Source organism: Adelges cooleyi, unplaced genomic scaffold, assembly GCF_023614345.1.
Source record: "Adelges cooleyi isolate 19-005CV unplaced genomic scaffold, UGA_ACOO_1.1 ACOO_flye_CR_arks_rails_tigmint_CR_PRNA_30, whole genome shotgun sequence".
Taxonomy (NCBI): Eukaryota; Metazoa; Arthropoda; class Insecta; order Hemiptera; family Adelgidae; genus Adelges; species Adelges cooleyi.
This window is the reverse complement of record NW_026095971.1, coordinates 21,934,341-21,953,783: the sequence shown is the minus strand read 5'-3', so window position 1 is coordinate 21,953,783 and position 19,443 is coordinate 21,934,341. Positions and strand designations below refer to the sequence as shown.

General features: G+C 29.6%; 2 protein-coding genes and 3 long non-coding RNA genes across 5 annotated transcripts; 3 read left to right on the top strand and 2 right to left on the bottom strand.

Moving 5' to 3' along the window:
• Nucleotides 1-2,874: 2,874 nt before the first annotated feature.
• LOC126838432 (uncharacterized) lies at nucleotides 2,875-7,615 on the bottom strand. The gene is made up of 4 exons (XR_007685696.1): nucleotides 7,262-7,615; nucleotides 4,611-4,679; nucleotides 4,436-4,540; nucleotides 2,875-3,306 (listed from the first exon to the last, which is right to left on the bottom strand). It is a non-coding gene; the product is annotated as an uncharacterized LOC126838432 (long non-coding RNA).
• Nucleotides 3,305-4,182, top strand: LOC126838431 (uncharacterized). Its single transcript, XR_007685695.1, has 3 exons — nucleotides 3,305-3,444; nucleotides 3,543-3,712; nucleotides 4,003-4,182. It is a non-coding gene; the product is annotated as an uncharacterized LOC126838431 (long non-coding RNA).
• A 1,566-nt stretch (nucleotides 7,616-9,181) lies between the features above and the next one.
• Nucleotides 9,182-9,904, bottom strand: LOC126838677 (uncharacterized). Its single transcript, XR_007685722.1, has 2 exons — nucleotides 9,688-9,904; nucleotides 9,182-9,614 (listed from the first exon to the last, which is right to left on the bottom strand). It is a non-coding gene; the product is annotated as an uncharacterized LOC126838677 (long non-coding RNA).
• A 4,119-nt stretch (nucleotides 9,905-14,023) lies between these two features.
• Nucleotides 14,024-15,481, top strand: LOC126838351 (39S ribosomal protein L37, mitochondrial). The gene has a single exon (XM_050572704.1). It carries the CDS (start codon nucleotides 14,143-14,145, stop codon nucleotides 15,400-15,402), a length of 1,260 nt encoding a protein of 419 aa, XP_050428661.1. The 5' UTR covers nucleotides 14,024-14,142; the 3' UTR covers nucleotides 15,403-15,481.
• A 1,577-nt stretch (nucleotides 15,482-17,058) lies between these two features.
• LOC126837951 (uncharacterized) lies at nucleotides 17,059-18,938 on the top strand. The gene is made up of 2 exons (XM_050571973.1): nucleotides 17,059-17,162; nucleotides 17,619-18,938. Exons 1-2 carry the CDS (start codon nucleotides 17,079-17,081, stop codon nucleotides 18,936-18,938), a joined length of 1,404 nt encoding a protein of 467 aa, XP_050427930.1. The 5' UTR covers nucleotides 17,059-17,078.
• The last annotated feature ends 505 nt before the right edge of the window (nucleotides 18,939-19,443 follow it).

Sequence of the window (19,443 nt, the reverse complement as noted above, 5' to 3'; positions counted from 1 at the left end):
CACAACATGGTACTGACATTATACAAAAAAACTGTCGTCTCGAAGATGTTTGTCTACACCCAAGTTAAAAATATAAAAAATACAATTTTAGTTTTCAATATCGATTTTGAATTATACAATTTTCGAAAAAAAACTCTTCGAAGGGATACAGTTTTAAGGGGTTTTGAAAAAGGTAAGGAAATCTGAACTTGCTAAATATTTGTAGCTCTAAATTGAGTAGTTTTTAACAATCGCCTAAACAGTATAATATGCTTTAAAAAGTAGTTTTTGTGGTGTCCTATTAAATTCGAGTTAAATTTTAAAACGCCATTATTTGGTAGTATTTGATTGAAAATTTCAGGAACACGTTAAAAATATAATAAATAAGTAATAATGACTACACCACGGCCAACAACACCGATTAAAAAAAAAATATGTCATTGTCGCGTTTTATTGTGAAAAATATCATCGCGCCCATTAAACAATATTATTACAACATTAATGATATTTAAATAGAAATAGCGTTGTGGTCAAACCGGTCGGGTCAACTTTAAAAACATGCCTACCGTGTCATTCATCTTGAAAACTATAAGAAACAAGTATGGATATTATAATAATAATAACACCTAGGTCAATAACAATATTTAAGACCCAGCGACGGCCAATAGCTTACCTAAAACGAAACCGGTGGTATTGAGAATAGAATTATGAACATTTTCATAGTAAGAACAAGTCGTCCCAATTACATAACCCTCTTAGTTTTTAAGTAGGCAATTCTCAGTTATATTTGCATGAAGACTATATTACTTGATTCGCGTTTCAACCGTGTCTTCCACATTTTAAAACTTGTACATTGTTAGATTAGGTTCAATAGTTAAATTTGTACACACCATCAAGACCAAAGTATTAAAGAAATTCGATTCGCGAAACAGGAAATTTGTTTTTGAAACGTTATCTCGCAAAATTTGTTTTGTAAACAAGTTTCCCCAAAAATAGATCAAATTGTTTTTTCCCCCAACATTTTACCATATTACCTTCTCAGAGCGCACACAATGAAATTTACTGTATTATCTCTGTAGGTGTTGTGAAATTATGAAATCAATTTGCTCTATTGTCTATGAATATGGCTATTTGTATGAAACCATTCATTCCCCTGTTTCATTAAACAACCGTTTAATAGACAAAAATGTAATGCCGTGGATTAAAAATTAGGACAAGACAAGAAGATCAATTGGCGAATTTCTATTTATCAAATTGGAAAAAGTAAAAAATCATAAGGGAAATGCCTATCCAATTGTAGGTATAGTCTCCAACATTCAATTTAGAAATTTAATAGTACATTACAAACAAATTGACTAAAATAAAATGAAAATTAATATAAATTAATCAAATTAAGATCATACAGCGTGGCTAACCTCGAGTTCTAAATAGTTACTCGGTTAGGACATTATAAAAAAAAAAATTCAAGTTAATATTAAAATAAGAACTCGGCAAGTTGTAATAATGACAAAATTCTTAAATACATTTTTTTTTTTTAAATTGAAGTGTTAAATATATATTTTTGCACATCAAAGAATGATATAAAATACAAATATTATATGTACTTTATTATCGATATTTATTTTGTTGATTTGGACTTCAGTTCATATCTGCTACCTGATTTATGGCGATTTTTGTACTATATAATAATAAAATATTCTCTGTAGTCTAAGCGTTGACGGACCGTTTGGCCATTCTCGATCCCTTAAATAAGTAAGCGGTACAACATCCTCCTAACCAGTTGTTTATTTATATTTCAAATAAAATTTTTGAAGCAATTATAACAAACAGTAATACTTCACAATACAAACTTTAATTTCAATTATAGACAAAAATTAAAATTACCTACATGAAATTAGTGATCGACAAAAACAATATTATAAAAATGACTAAATTTGATATTATATTACTATTTGTGATAAATGGTCTTGTTTAATCACAAAATCACATTAAAAAATGCAATTGACGTAAAATAATGCAATATTTACATCCTTAGATACATTTTTGTCTTTTCCATTGGATCATTATTATTCATAATAGAAAATTGTTTAACATTGACTACAATAGAGCTATATTTTTCTCATTTAATTTAAATGTAACAAAAGTTTTTTCATAAAAAATTTAAAATCTTATCTAACGCTAAACAAAGAAAACAAAATATCAAATTTTATTTTCTCTACAATGACTATTAGATAGATTATAAATCAGAGATTGAAGACGTGTTACCAAGCCAAAATTTAGTTTATTTTTTAATAAATGAAGAGTGAAAGTGTCAAACATTCCAAGTGCCAAAGTATAAAAATTGAACTTTATAATTTGATTTGAATTTTATTCATTACCGAAAACACCTAGCATATTTTTGAGTTTTAAATATGATTGTTTTTTTTTTTTATAAATAACTATTCTTTACTTGAAAAATTTACAAAATTGTTTCCGGTAATGAATAAAATACAAATCAAATTATTTACAATTTTTATACTTTGGCACTTGAAACGTTTGACACTTTCACTCTTCAAATATTGATATAACTGATTTTAAAGTTATATTTTAAACCTTAAGGAACGATATAAAATATTGTTACTGGAACAAAACGTTTATTCCTTTCCAAAAGGCACAATTTTACTTTAGAATGCTTTTAATTAATTTCTCTTTCTTTAAAAGTTCAAACTAGAAATATTCAAGTATTATTCATTCTTATTAACAATTGTTTTAGTTATAACAAATAACGTAAATTCTGGTTTTGAAATGTTTTCAATAGTTGGTATACCTTTATTACTCGTCAAAGGATTAAACGTTAACTATAATTATACATTATTTTTAATATAAATGTAAATACATAGAACACCTAGTCAAATTTGCGTTTTAAGCAAATTTGACCAAATCACAAATGGCATTTAAATACATTTAGAATGGTATTTAAATTAGATGTGTAAAACATAAAAGTATTTGTAGGTACATATTACTTTGTGTCTACGGCTCGTTTTACATCTAACGTGTGTCGTACACACGTTAAATTTTTTCATAGGCAATGTACTAATGGCGTTTCGAAAACCGAATGCGTGCTTACTATACACGTTAGGCCCATGGACTTTAAAATATTTACTATTAAACAATAAGTATACTATAGATCAATAGAATACATAATGAAACCAAAACATTAGAACATATTAAGCCCACTAAAATGTATACCTGTTTTTTAGAGGATAACTTGTTTAATCTGGTCACAGCGGATGTTGTCTCCCACAAGAGAACCACCACTGCAATCCCCTCTTGGTGTTGCATTACCACCTAGAATGAAAATATTGCACATAGTATATAAAGAAGCAGAACTGAAATAATTATTATACATTCGACAACCACTCGAGTCTCAGTACACGTTTTACACAAACAAAACAAAAAAACCCTAACAAAATGTCAAAACTTGTGGTAAGTAAAACATGTCTATTATTATTATTAATAAAAATAATACATTTATCAGTGTTAAAAATAACAATTTGTGCTTTGTTTTTTTCCCCTATGCACAGATCTTGCTTTTGGTGGCTATCGCCCTCGCTTTCATCAGCTCCGCCTCCGCCCAATTGATTGTTTACCCGACCAACTACTACAACCCGTACGGCTACACATACCCGCTGACATACAACTACAGATTTGGAGCATACCCTTACCTTCTACGTCGTTGAAAATAAAAAAAATGGTAAGTTTTACAATAACTATTTCCAAGACAGAAGTTAATATTTAAAAAAAATATATACAACAATGTTATGGCACAAAATTAAACGTTTCAACAAAATACTATTTAAACAACATTTTATTGGCATTGAATTTTGCACCAAACATTAATATAAAATTGTTCAAAATTATTGAAAACATGTTTGACAGTAATTTTGAAAATATTAAACATTTTGCTGTCTGGGTAAAGTCAAGAAAGAAAGTAGAACTTAAGAAATTTGATAATTAATATATATATATTTTTTTTTTTAACAGGAACTCGACCAGACATTCTTCTTTTGCTATCAATCAAAAATCGACTCCTATTTCATACAGCTCATGTACAAGATTTCAACCACATTATTTACTACTTCTAATATTACTAGTAAAACTATATATTAAATAAAATATAAAACATGATTTATCGTTAAATATAATATTTTTACACTGATAAAACACTAATGTGAATTGTTTTTTAACATCCTTGATAACATACATCATCTCACTGTCGTGCCAACCCACAGAAACTTTTTGCCCAATATATGTTTTAAGAAAATAATGAAATTAAAGAACATGATATTTTTTATTCATATTAATTTGTATAGTATGTTAATCACCGGTGACCCTTGAGTAGTTTTTAAAATACAATAAGTATTTTTATGGTTAAAACACACTTTATATATATATTTCAATAATTATTAAAAATTACCTTACTCAAATGAAAATACTACACAAATTCATCTGACTTCACAAACAATAACTGTGTTCCAAGTTGTTCCATTTGGCATCATCAAATCCAGGTAATAGTGGTTCTCTTTAAAAAATAAAAAATATATATTAGAAGTTTAAAAAAAAATAATACTAGAATAATATTAATTACCTACCCTTTTTTTCTTCTATTGAATATTTTTAAGAAATGCGGTCGCCAAAACATTTATGAACAGCTATTAAATCTGAAAAATAAAAAAAGTACACATTAATTACAATAATTAATGCCATGTTTTAAATTAACAGGAACACAAACGTTAGGTTCACAGCTATAACAATATAAAATTATGTAAAAGTAGGTAGCATTTGTTAGTTTAAAATAACAATTCTTGAAGTGTACAACTAAATTTCAAAAACCACAGCACAGATTTTGAAAACTTGGAAGATACATAATAGTTCATGAAAACATTATTTTAGAAGAACAAAACATAATTTTCAACCGCTCATTTCTGTACCTCGGATATGGTCGAGCGTTAAGTCGCATAACGGTAACTTTAAATAAATTATAATAGGAACACAAATTGTATGGCTTGATAAAAACTCGGGTTCTTTATGTAGAACTGGAATAACCTGTGAATATTTATTTGGACTTAGTTTTGAGACACAGATTTTAGCTTGTTCTTACCATAATTTTTTAAAAACATTACTTTAGATGTCATAATAGATTTTTAATAAAAAAAATGAACAATGCGGCTCAACCAGATCCTAAAATTATACTTTTATATTATATATATATATATATATGTGTGTGTGTACTTTTTTTTTTTTTTAATTGTAAATTTTAATTGATAGTGATAGTAAAAACAATAAATAGAGAATAATGTAAAATGTCAATTACGCTCTTTTGACTTGGAAACGTTGACACTAACAGCTATGTTATAACTGTTAAACATAATAACACTAGATTATAAACTAAATATCTACTAGTACTAATTATTGATAATTTATAATCAATGCTAATAATTTAAACACGTTCCCTACATTTAATAGAACATATAATTTTACTTTTTTTTAATATTATTCAGTGATAAAAAATACATTTAAGGTAAATCATTTTTTTTTTTATAATTCATTTGAACATTTTTTTACCTAATACGATTTTCTCAGCTTTGCGTCACTGGTAAAATATATCATTTAGAATATAAAAAAATATGAAAATTAGATGTATTGTATGTGTTTTTGAATATTATGTTTTATTTTATAATAATTATACAAAATAAATTCCAAAATACGCTGCGGAAACTACCGATTGTTATGTTAATTTTTGTTGTTGTTCTTCTTCGATTATCGATGCATTTCAAAAAAATTTTACTATTCACCAAAATACGTTTTATAATGTAAATAAATAATATTTACCATACTTAAGTTGAAATAAAAAAAAGAGGTTATTTTAATTCCAGGCTCAAGTGTTTATTTAAATCAGCAGCTGTCATATAAGTTATTGTAATTTATAACTAACAGCTTAAGTTTATATTATAACTATGTTAATTAACATGTTACAAGTGAATTTGAAGATGGTGTTTGACACAAGTAGGTACTTGATTCATTCAGTTAACCCACTCACTCAGAATGGTAAACATTCATTTTGATTGAATATTTATTTTGTTATTCAATGGGCAAAGACCACGCGGCGATTTTTTACTATTCAATATATACAGTCAACCTGATAGGACTATAGCGTATTCTCTAGGAAAAAATAAGCAAAGGAAATTACAAAAATTGAGTATAAATGCTGTTAAAATTAATAAAATAAAATGGTCTTGCAAAATACAGGAAATCGTATTTAACAGAGAGGTAATCTGTGCAATAAACAAATGAAATGTATCTATAGTTCCCAACGATGGCTATTCAAATATTTACCGGCATTAAACATATAATATTTGCCACACTACGTAACTACCATCGACATTCATTCTTTAAAATTAAAAAAAAAAATTCATGGACTATCAACTCTTAAACAGCCATAAGTCTAATTTACACACAGACATCATTGGCAACAAAAAAAAAATCCTATAAAAATGTATAACGCACAATGCGTACAATATAGTAAAATTAAAATTAAAAAAACCACTGTTGCCATACTTAATGGCAAGTAGAACAAAACAAAATCAGCAGTTATTAACAGAGGAACAATACAAGTTGGGCATCAATAACACCGATTAGGTTTCAAAAAAAAAAAAAAAAAAAAGGAAATGGGTAAATTTTGACATCCGTCTACATAATTTTGTATAAAAAATTATATAATTCCAGTCTGGAATGAAACAAGTTAGGTGGCCGTCAAAAGCACATGACAGTGTAAACATGTTAACAAACATTATGCAACAGAATACATTTTAAAAACTAGTTTATATTGTTAATATTCGCATAGTAAAATATTGATTTTTCAAACTGTGCGAATGAAAACGACGGCGAAATACACGTTTGGGAAGGTCTAAGGTTATATGCGGTTAGAAAATGAAAATACATTATGATGCAGACAGCAGACACAAACAAATACTTGGGAAGGGGTCCAAGAAAATCAATAATGCGGCGGCGGCCAGCGTCACTTGAAAACACCAGACGCGATGCACAACGAGTGAAGCAAATTAAATGAATGGGAATGATTAATGTTCGGTTGAAAATATAGCAAAACACGGCCAATCTCAAAATTCTAGCAGTTTAGCCCCGTTCGAACCGGTCGCGCGTTTTAGATGCCGGCATATTATTATCACAAGTTTCCCGGGGGAGATTTGTCCGAATTAATTATTGAGTGTTTATGTGCACGTACCATCGCCATCGCCGGTTTAATGAAGATTTATTTTTTTTATGTAGTTGATGTAATTCGGCACCACATGTGTTCTGTCGCTTGTGCCGGCGGTTTTCACTTTTCGCCAGAGATGAGCATCGATAACAGTCGACCGTGTGTGTGTGTTCACACGACGAGTACCAATATTGGTAGACATTATAGTATACACGATTACAGCGTTTCGGCGACAAACCGTAAACGAGCCCACACTGAGAAAAATTGCACGTCTTGATCTTTGGATAAATTTCAAAAATAAAAAATAAAAAAATTCAAAGATACACTCAATATTTTAATAAATAATGGTCGACCGCTGAAAGAGACACTAGCCGAGGACCGAGACACGATTCTCGCAAAACGCCGGACGGCTTGAAGCGGCGTCGGTCCCTCGGTTTGGTCCGCGCAGTGTAGCCAACCGATCTCGCTGATCTCGATAAACATAACAATGTACTAGACATTGTTTTCCTTTGCAAATTGCAGCTATACCTATGTAATTTAAAAATAAAGTAGTATAATTACAAATTAGTAATTTTTTTTCATCCTCATCCGGTGTTCTGTGTCCGACGGCATCGAGCACCGAGCAGTGGTTTTAAATGGTTTTTCGGTAAATGTATTCGATATGTGATCTGTATATGTAAGATGTTAGTAAAAAAAAAAAATTGTCTCGTTTTTGTAAATTTTAAACGAGTACCTACTAGGTAGTATGACTTCGGGAAATGTACACTGTCTATTGGTTACCCTGCGCGCTTGTATGTGTACAAACAATATTATATATGTATATAACTCCTCTGATTGCGGTGTAAAAACATCAGTTGACGAGGGGAAACTGCAGCAATGGCCGTCAGCATCCCCTAAATGCGTTTTCTTCCCTGTAGTAGTCTCTTATAAACCCCACGCCCTTCCATATTATAGTTACTTCTGTTTTAATACATTTTTTGATTTCTTTTAAATAGCCCATTGAGGTCCTGAATGGTGAGGTTTAAAGATTTGCCTCGCCATAAATTGATTTTCATATTTATGGCGATATTATTTTAAAAGTTAAACAATTTGGCGTCCTCTTAAATATTGCCGCCCTAGTAGTTGGTCTTCAGATTAAAGCTGAAAATGCTAACATTGATTCAAGTATCTTCAAAAACTACAGTATATTTAGCATTTCACCCTGTACTGTAATCTACAAGGGTTCATCTGCTCAAACTATAAAGCATTACTAGAAAAAACGTTACCACACTTATATGAGAAATTAGAATACATCTTTACTGTATGCACTGTTTTATTTAATGTTTTACTATTCTTGTAAGACATGTTTTAGAAAACAAGATGTGTCTCAGATTAAATTAACATTTAACATTAATTTTGTTAACATTTAATAATAATTTTACCATGTCTCTGTAGTAAGACGGGTCGTGAATTAAATTTAAAAAATGCCTATTACTGCCTTTCTCATCAATTGTTTGCTCAACATTTAAGTACATATTATGTAGCTTGGCTTAAAATTGTAGTGCTGTTAAACTACAACCCCAATGTTCAATCAAAAGTGATGAGAATGACCATACAAGTTATTTTTAAATAAACAGTCGATAGTAAATATTATTAATAAGAGCAAAACAAAAGTCGTGTAAATTTAAAAATACTTATTAACTTTTACCATTTATTTTACCTGGCCAGGTAATCATTTTATCATTTTAAAGTTTCGTCATCATTTTATTTCAGAACTATCCACAAGTAAAACAATCCAAAAAGGATCGCTTACAATATAAACCAAAACCAAATTTTTAAATAATTTAACAACGCTGTCACTTTTTTATAGACTGTTCTCAATATGGCCGTATACGCAGAGGGTACCTATAGATAACCATAAGTGTAAGGTATTGGTAATAAGTGTTGGTGGAAAAAACAAATCAAACGTGTTTTTTAGGTACTGATAAAAAAAACAATAGTTTATTTTCAGAGCAATTGAATATTAAAAATAAATAAACAGTACAGAATAGAAGGTGTGTTGTGAAGATGTCATTTTATGAAATTGATAAAGACTCGTGCTGTGTAAGTAAGAACGTTGAGCGAAGAAAGATCCAGGAAGCCGCGGCGGTGAAGTACATGACTTGAGTAAGTGTTACAGACACTTATCAGTTGTTGTCGTGTGTATTTGCTTCGTGGAAGTATGTGTGCGACTCGTGCGGGTCTATCGGCGGAGCAGCGGGTAGACAATCGGGTAAGTCAACGGGTAGTTGTACGTCTGGTACTGCGGGTAAGTGTACACGGACGGGTAAGTGGCCGGGTAAGTGTAGATGACTTGGGAGGAGACGGCGGCGATGAGGGCCATGGCGGCGACGAGCAACAACTAAAGAAGAATGCACATTTTTACTAATTAAAAAAATTTCAAAAATAAAACCAAACCGCCGGCAAAAACTTACCATTAACTTGTACATGATGATGTTTGGTTGAGAGGTGTTTTCGGGTTAGAACTCAAAGGTATTTTTAGCAAGACGTGATGACTGCAAATCACTGATATCCAATCTTAAATCCTGTACGGTATATATAGGTACTCTGCTGCCCCAATCCGCATACTATGTGTACCGCGCATAACCCCACCGCGGCCCACTCGAGCAATGTGTTTTAATAATTTCCAGCTGCGTTTTCAGCATAAAACCAGTTTGTCGACCAGTTTTTTTTTTTTTTACTGATCAAGTACATGCGACAAACCGCATAAACTATTTGTGATATTCGGGTAAAAAAAAAAAATATGTAGGTATTATACAATCGAGACGGCGGATAGTTTATTAATAGTGACCTTGAGCCGGAAATTCTGTAGGTTAGTGGTGTATCTTTTTTTACATATTATGAACCGGCCCTTGACATTTCAGACGTTTATATTTTTTCAGCACCTGTCTTTACAGAGTCTGCACAATAACTTGGAACGTGGTAGGTACGTTGTAGGCTTTAGGCATTTACCAGAATGAAGACGTTGGCTATTTAATATTTTTACACAAGTATAATAACTGTGTAGGTCACTGTAAATGTATACAAATTGTTGTGACACATTACCATCTTTTAGTGCGCAGATTATGTGAAATCCTCTGATAATAAACTTTTACAATGTAGGTAAACGGTAATATCTATTAATATGCAATTACCGACTTTATAGTATGATTACCAAATGTTTTTTTTTTATTCCTATCCTTTCATCTCCGTTCTTAGAAACTTATAGCAACATATTGATTAGCGAGAATCGAGGTTAGAAATGTACAATTTCTAGTACATATTTAAATATTATTGTTATTGGAAAAGGCGTAGTGCACTGCAATTCTAAAGCTTACACATTTAACTATACGTAAATATAATTATATTTTTATTGAAATTGGATTAAAATACACACACCGGCGTAGGTACATTTCATGATTAATAGTCGTTAATGTATCATTTATAAATACATTTATGACTCAAAGGTCAGAGCATAAATTAAAACACTCAATGGCGTTTCCAAAAATAATTTTAAAAGATTGACAGAAACGTTACCAAAAAAAAAATCACAGAAAAGTATGAAGTATACAGTAGTTCAAACCTTGGCATTATTTAAATTATTTTATTTGTAAAAATTCAAAAAACTAATAAAAACGAAAATGTATTTATAAAAGTATTTAAATAATAAATCAAATGTTATTTTAATTTGAAAAACTTCCCCAAAAATAATTTCAAATACATTTGTAAATAACAGGTTATGAAAAAAAATTCACTTAAAACACGAATGAGCATTTGTCATTGAGTTAAAGTTAATTTGGTAAAAAAATACATTTTTTTTTAATATGTTATATAATAAAAAAAAAACCCAAAAATAACTATTAATGCATGCAATTTATAAAAGAGAGGCTTAAACAATTATAATTATTATTTTATAAAACTATTATTGAACAGTTTAAGATTATTATATATCTCAATTTTAGTTAATTAAACAATAGCAACAAATTTAACCAGGTTTTAAAACATAATTATCTTAAAATGTAGGTATATTTGTTCTCTTTAAATGTAAGTGTCAAAAGATGTTTTACATTTTAAAAAACTATTATTGATTGAACTGTTGAAAAAATTAATATGTGGTCAAGGTTTTTTAAGATTAAAATATATGTATATATTTAATATTACAGACAGGGCATGACGTTTGAGTGGTAAAAATAAGTTTCTTTAAAACTCTACCTACAGATCTAAAAACATAATATTAGGACTTCTTTTACATAGAGTAATATTACTATTAATGATGTGATAGTGAACACAGAACATATTAGATTTCGAAATTTTACCTATTTCATATATTTAATATTTCACAACAGTAGTTCAATACTTAAGTATATGTATGTATATTATATATTATCGAAGCAGATGAATTTAGAAATGATAACAGTTTATTACTCACAATTCTTTACCCGTAGGCTGTAATTCATTAAAAGTTAATGGATTAAGTTTTTACACAATATAGACCTATTAATGTACATTCATTTTTTTATTTTGATACAAGATTAACGCATATAGCTTATCAGTAATATATTTATGAGCGGTAGTTTAAAATATAATAATAATTGTAATAAGAAATACATCTTAAAATAGACGTGATTTCATTAACATAAAGCGTTTCGCATTAATGTAGTTATATTACTAGGACTGATTTTTTTTCAATTTCGGTGGCAATTCTCGTACAAACAGAGTAAGTTATTCATAAAATCTCTATAATGTATGATAATATATTTAGTGACCAGCTATTATTTATATTCCATGTTTATTATTCTTATCTACCAGTTAACGATATATTATATCTTAGGGTGGTTCTTATTTGCACGATTTTTGGATTTAAATTTTGCCGCCACCCTACTCGATTCAAAAAAAAATATGTAAGCCTACTTTGAATTTTCTAATCCAATCCCAACCATTCGCTGTAAATTGTAACGAGAAAAAGTTTTCTGTTTAAAATACACGCAATTTACCTATTTTAATTTAATTATTCTACTGCAAAGCTAAATAATTGACGACAAAAATTCATTTAATATGAAACCGTCGGGATCAGTGCTACTTTTTAGTAAAAAAAAAATGTTAGATTCTTCGCGTTCTAGTGTTGGTGTCACTGTTTTAATGTTTTAAAGTGAGCACTCGATATTACTTCATAATGATTCTACTGGAAAATGAAAATTCACCGTGCTAGTATTTATATTCTTTTAATTTTTTTTTATTAATAATTTAGTTCAGGGTTATTGATATTAAAATATATTTCTAAATCAAACCGTTTTTAATAAACCTTTAATAATGGAACTAAGGAATCGAAAATTTGGTATGAATTTTTTTTTATGAAAAATAAATGATTTTTATTCTAAAATCTAATTTAATTATTTCGATAGAGTTGTGAAGTACACAATGCTTGAATTTCAGAAATCGTGCAAGTAAGAACCACCCTAATATAATGTATACAAGTTACATCCTTCTCAAAATCATTAAAATATATTTATGTTATTAGTAAAAGTGTGTAAAATTAGTTGTTATAATAAAATACAAAAGTGGTTATAATAATATATAATGCAAAAAACTGATTTTCCATAATAAAAACTGACGTGCAAATTTAGTAAATTAACTGAAAATAAAAAGGTAAGAATTTTTTTAGATATTAGTTCTAAGTAATAATAATATTATTATGATATAAACATAATACAGAATACTTTATTATTACCACATAAAAGCAAACTTTATTTAAATTATTTCTAAACACGTAGAGACATTTGGGCCATTTTCAGTATGATATTTAAGTACAATATATCTATGATGATAGTTAAAAGTTTATTAGTAATCAGATTTTACCAGTCACGATTAAGGTTTTTAACAAGGCAAATATAAATAGAGGTATTTATTGTTATTGTTATTATGTTATAATAATAACAGTATGATGATACTTTAATATCACCATTTATTTATCAGATAAAGTTCTCATAATGTAAACTAATTAATACTTTTGGTAATGTTTGAGTAAATAAAACTATTAATATTTTGTAATAATTGGTAGAACTTGCATTACTAAAATTGTGCCTTATTGTACTGTGCATAGGCAAATAATGGTTGAGTTGTGTATATTATGTAGTTATCATTACCTAGTTATTTCTAAGTGTAATTTGGTATAAACAACTGATACAATAATATTGCGCATTGTCTTGTTTATATTTTATGCATCTAGAGTTGTATGGGACTGATCAGATTGGTTTTTAAGAGTTTTAATAGAGGTATAATCCAGAATACATATATTTATATATTTATTAAAAGCTCTTTTTTTTTTAAACAAAACTTTATTTTTTTAGCTCTGACGCGAATACGAGGAAGTATTGGTTTTACAATTATTATGTGTGTTATCTTGTTTATTATAATTGAACAAGAGGATTTAAAATCGGTTTAAAAGAACGTTATACTTCGCTTTAAATGTTTGCAGTTAAATACTCCCGTCTCTTGGGTTTCTCTCAATGGAAAAAAAAAACAAATGTTACAAAATATTAGTGGAAATTATAATAACCAAAAAATTTGGTTTGTTTTGGTTTTTAAATTTTTTATTGGAGAAAAACTAATACCTAAATTATGTTCACAAAAAAACATTTTATTTTTAAATGTTAACAATGAAATGAAAAACGTTGATTGGTATATGAGTTTTTCTTCCATGCCTATTCATTACAAGGCCCGGCTTGTTACTTGATAAGAACTATGAGGTTAAGAGTTGTTATCACTACATCACGGTATCAATTTTAAAGTTGTACAATATTATGTTCTAAAATTATTTTTGAACATTTTTGTTTGAATAGTGTTATTAGTTTGTGTTAAATAAAAAAAACCGTAGACAATAAGTGTTAGTTATGAAAATCACTCAGGTTTTGTATAAACAACACATTGGGCGTTTAATACAGTGGCAATGGCGTGCCCAACGGAAGAAGGCTGTTGTCGAAACGAATGCTTTTAAAGTTCTCGCTGCTAAAAATATTCCTGTTGTGGATGCCCTGGAATTTATACAAGAGCCTATATTAGAAGCTCAAAAGATGGACGTCAAGCAGATATTCGACAATATTGTTGGACCGTGTGAATTGCCGCAAAAAAAAGATCATACCCATCCGTTATGGAACGACGACCCTTGCTTTGTATACCGTGACAAAGATGTACTGGTTCACGGCCTCGATCAAGCTAAAGTATTTACTAATACTGTTGAACCCGATAATGCTTTGCCACAGCATGTGCAGGAATTATATGGTGCGTACAAAATTCCCAACCAAGATGAACGTGTACAAAAAATTATTAGCGCTTCCGTATTGTTTGACGCCGTACAAGAAAAGTTACCCATAAAGAAGGATAAAGAGAGGCCAGCATGGAAATATCCCAGAGACTACGGTGTACCTGCAAAGCGACGCAACCAACTATTAACCAGTAGACTATTACAGTTATGCGAATCGAGCGCTGGGAGTATGTGTTCTAGCAGGGTTATAGCTAGAGATGTTTTTTTCAAAGTACCGATTCAAAGAAATGCAAATGTGAGTCTTAATTTGAATGCCAATCTGTTACTCTTATCTGACACTCCGTTAGGTTCATATTTGGATAACGCAACTGGTGATTTACCCGATATTTATCCTTTTGATTGCAAGGTGTCCTTAGAAGAATATAATATTTACAAAAAAAATGAATTTATTTCACCTATAGATGGTAAATTTAATAATATTCACACGGTATTTGTACATTTTGATGACACCGAAGTAAAGAATCTGTATGAGACGCCTGTAGTAGAATCGCAAATCCTCGGACGTTCGCTTATGAAGTGTTACGCGTTTGCAGTTGCCAATGCAAAATCGAAATTCGGAGAAGATGTTGTTGATTTACCAGAACCCATTACTCTTCAGTGTGTTCACACTAATGCCAGTTGGTTCCATTTTTCCGTTTTCCAGCTGAACAGCTTGGCCGGTCCTGAAGACAACGAGAAAAGAAATGCTTACTGGCAAGCACCGTTAATGAATTTGTATACAAATTGTAACTACGAAGAAGGTATACCAGTCTTGGAAGATTACAATCCCGAAGTGTTCAAACATTTTTTGGCATTTTATATGAACGGAACCGGATACGGAGCTGAATAATTCCTTACGTTAGTCGACCTTTTTACCTGTTTATGATTTGTTTTGTATTTGCAATAAAAAACTAATTTGTTTTTAGAAATGTCTTAAGTTATAATTTGTTATGTAAATCTTGAAAACCTTAAGTGTACTGTAATCCGTAAATTATGGTTTAAAAATATATGCATAGTACATATTATTGCGAATACCTTATCTCAACAAATTGTTATTGAATTTTATGTATTTTAGCAATTTTAGAATGAATACTTTTTGTTCATAATTTCATAGATTAAAACAATAATATTTCGTTATTTAATCTATAATAATTTGTTATGTTAATATAAAAATGTATTTAGACGACTAACTAGAATTGGAAAAGAACTAGGTTTTTTTTGTATTGTTTATTTAAAAATGTGCAATTGAAGTTTAAAAAGTATTTAATCGAACAATTATTACGACTCTATACAAGCTAATACAAGCCATATTTATATATTTATTTTAATTTTTGGAAGGGGCGCAAATGTATTTTTTTGTTACCCGTAACAGCATGTTTTGCAATCGATTAAAAGGCAGTAAATTTATACAAATATGTAGAATGTTAAGTGAAGCTAAAAAACACCACAGTCCAAACCAAGCACAGTCTGAGCTAAGCACTTTTTAAACCAACTCCTTGAGAAAAAATGGAATGATATTATTTTGGTTTAAAAATAGTTTTTAAAAGAGGCACACCTAATAAATGTTCCAACATAACATTGTCGGATCGAACAGACTATTATAATATTTATGGCAAATAAAATTGAAAGATATAAAATTTGCAATACATTTTTTTTGGGGGGAGGGGTCTATTCTAAGAGTAGAGAAGTGAACTTTTCAAATTTTACACTCCCCTCCACAAAGCGCAAACTAGACACAATTATTACTGATTGATAGACTTGCTGATCAAGTAAATTAATCCAGCGGTTTTTAAGTTAAAATAACACAATAATGTGTTTTTGTGTTTACAGAAGTACTAAATTGTGTTAAAAACTTTAAAAAGTCTCTTTAAATTGATTTGCTCGTGTTTTTTTAAAAAATAATTGTTAAAAAATTACTCACATAGAATTCACTTGTTCGCACACCTAATAAACGGATTGAAAATATTTTTATTGTTTGGTAATTTTACAATTTTTTTCTGTAAAACTAGAAATCAATATAACATAGTATTTGTGGAACTGTTTTCAGAACCAAACTAGATATATACCCCACGCACAGATGCTTTTTAATAATTCATATTTTTTTTCTAACTCTAATGAAGTTGTGTTAAACAAGTATTAGGTTGAGTTTTGTGTATAATAACTCTATAGATAGATACGCAGATGAGAAATATTTCATTGTATTTAAAAACTTTAAAAAAAATGCATTCCAAAATCTAGCAAAACATCCAAAATATGAACATAGGTATATTTCAACGTAAAATTACAGCTTTGTTATAAATTTTTTTATTAGAAGTCGAATTATAGCAACATATTTTTTAGACTAAGTATAATAAATATACTGTTAACAAACCGACAAATATCATTTGTTCATACAAATGTTGTCGAATAAAATTATTTACTTATGTTCAAATACTTATGTTTTGCGAGTATAATAGGTTAGTATTAGTCACACCATATCGTACGAAAGACTTGTATTTACTATTAATTAAATATAAAGAAACAACAATGATTGCTGACATGTCTGCATTTTTGTTATGTTGTTTTGCTGTAACGTCAAATATAAAAAAAATCCAATCAGTTGATAACAAGGTAAGCATTTATTTTAAAATCTGTAAAATAATTTCGGTACATTTTTGTAAAATAAAATAATTATTTTTGGCACAATTAAGAACCTTCCGGGTAAGATTTCTAATCTATACACGAAAATATCGGTTCAGCAGTTTGAGAGATGTCGTGGGTCCAGACACAAAAAATTATAACCCAAACACCACATCATTGTAAATATAATACATTTTGAGCTCCGGGTCGAAGCTAAAAACTATATTAAACAGCTCAACACACTGAAATTGGGTTTATTTTATTTTGAAGCTAAATAATCATTGGATAAAATATGCTAAGTAGATTTTTAAAAGGCTGACCAAGGTACAATTTTGTTTTTAATAACACGTACCATGCGTTATTAAACGAAAATCCAACTTCTCCAAAAAAAAAAATACAAATTATTGAAATTTTATTTTTATAGTATAAATCTGTGTATTTTTTTAGATTTATCCTATGCGATTTTTGAATAAAACATTACCTGAAAACTATGTACATACCGTAAAAAAATGTAAGACATTCAACAAACATAGAATTGTTATTACACCTGCATACTGGAGTATTCTGTCATCGCCCAGTGTCGGCAGTAGTCAAGTTTACTCGTTCAAATTAAAAAGCCAGGTGAAGTTCGAGAAGAAAGTTCAGGACATCAAATGCAGTTTTTGTGCAATCACAAAATCAAACATATTGCATTTGAAGGACTTGGTTGAAAAATTAAAAAGCAGAGAACCATTCGTTAGTAACCAGCACGATATAGAACGTGTTAAAAAGGAAGCCGAAATTATAGTTCGTTTATTGCTGTTGGGAAATGTTGAAACGGGCAAATGGCTTTGGAGTTATTTTTTGAAAATCATAGCCATCAGCAAGTACGACGACAATGCGACTTTTATCAACGAAAATCCGTTCGACGACGAGCAACTGCAAACCGACGTTTCGGATTTCATCGAAAATTGTATAGCTGAAAAATACTTACCTGTCGTTGCAATGGAATCCGACTTTGTGTGGAAAAACACTAGAAGATACGTCAAGATGTTTCGCCATTTACGTTTGTCCGAAGGGTTTTTAGGCGTTTTACTTGGCCCCAATTACAATGCCACTATAGAGTTTTTATACTTAAAACCATTTTGGGACGACCAAAGACAGCTGTTGTTGTTTGGGCAAATAACAGGAGCCAATGTCGACTGGAGTACGGCGAAACAACGACATGAAGTAGAGGTATCTGCTACCAGAGAATTTGTGGAAAATCGCACTTGGATATACAAACCGTACGGTCGACATGTCCACCAACAGTTGTTGATCAACATAATCGATGCTAGAATTTATTGTTACCTTTCGGTTGTACTGCATGTTTATGAAAAAAATTTGCCCATACACAACGGCATAACTGTGACACTGGTGAAATATTTTTTAAAAAAAGTTATCTATGCCGCGTTGGAATTGACGGCGTACAAAGATGATTTTCTCGTGGGAATTTTATCAGAAATCAAGATGTTAACCGTAGACAACATCGACGACATAAAAGACATTCTGGTAAGAGTGAAGGCAAAGGCCAACGGTATCCTGAACGATTTAAACGGGACCAGCACAAGCCGAATCGATCGGCTCGGTATCAACGTTGATGAACCGGCTACCAACAGTTTGATAAGAAGATTCATTAAGAAATTCGAAGACTTTTTGACCGACTTAAAAGACTTCTTGCCGGTACGATATAAACTGATTTTGCATTTTATGGATGTTGTTAAAATGCCCACTGTTCGATACGTTTGATTTTTAAATTAATAACACATTTGTCGTACCTTAATCAAGTTTAAATTTATTAAAAGAATAACGTTTAAAAATAATTGCAATTTTTTAGTGACAGACGTTGTAATTATTTACTTATGCTGTTTAAACTATTTAAATTAAAACTATGGGCTACCGTAAAATGTTATCAGAGACATAATAGGTTTGGGTTAATTATACCATACACGAAATACTTTATTGTATTATAGTTATAATTTATTATTTTGAAATAATAAAAACATATTATTAAAACAATTTTCATACATCAATAAATGCGTAAAACCATTGCACTCACAACTTCGCATGTGAAACACAGTTATCCAAATTAATGAAAACAAGTATCGATATTGGTGGTGAAAGCTACGAACTAAAATGCATAAAAAAACTAAGAAAATTAGGATTTTTTCTCATTTTTTTGGATTCACTAATTATTAAAGATTATTTACATTTTTCGATTTTTTTTTTAAAGTGCACTATCTAGGTGTATTAA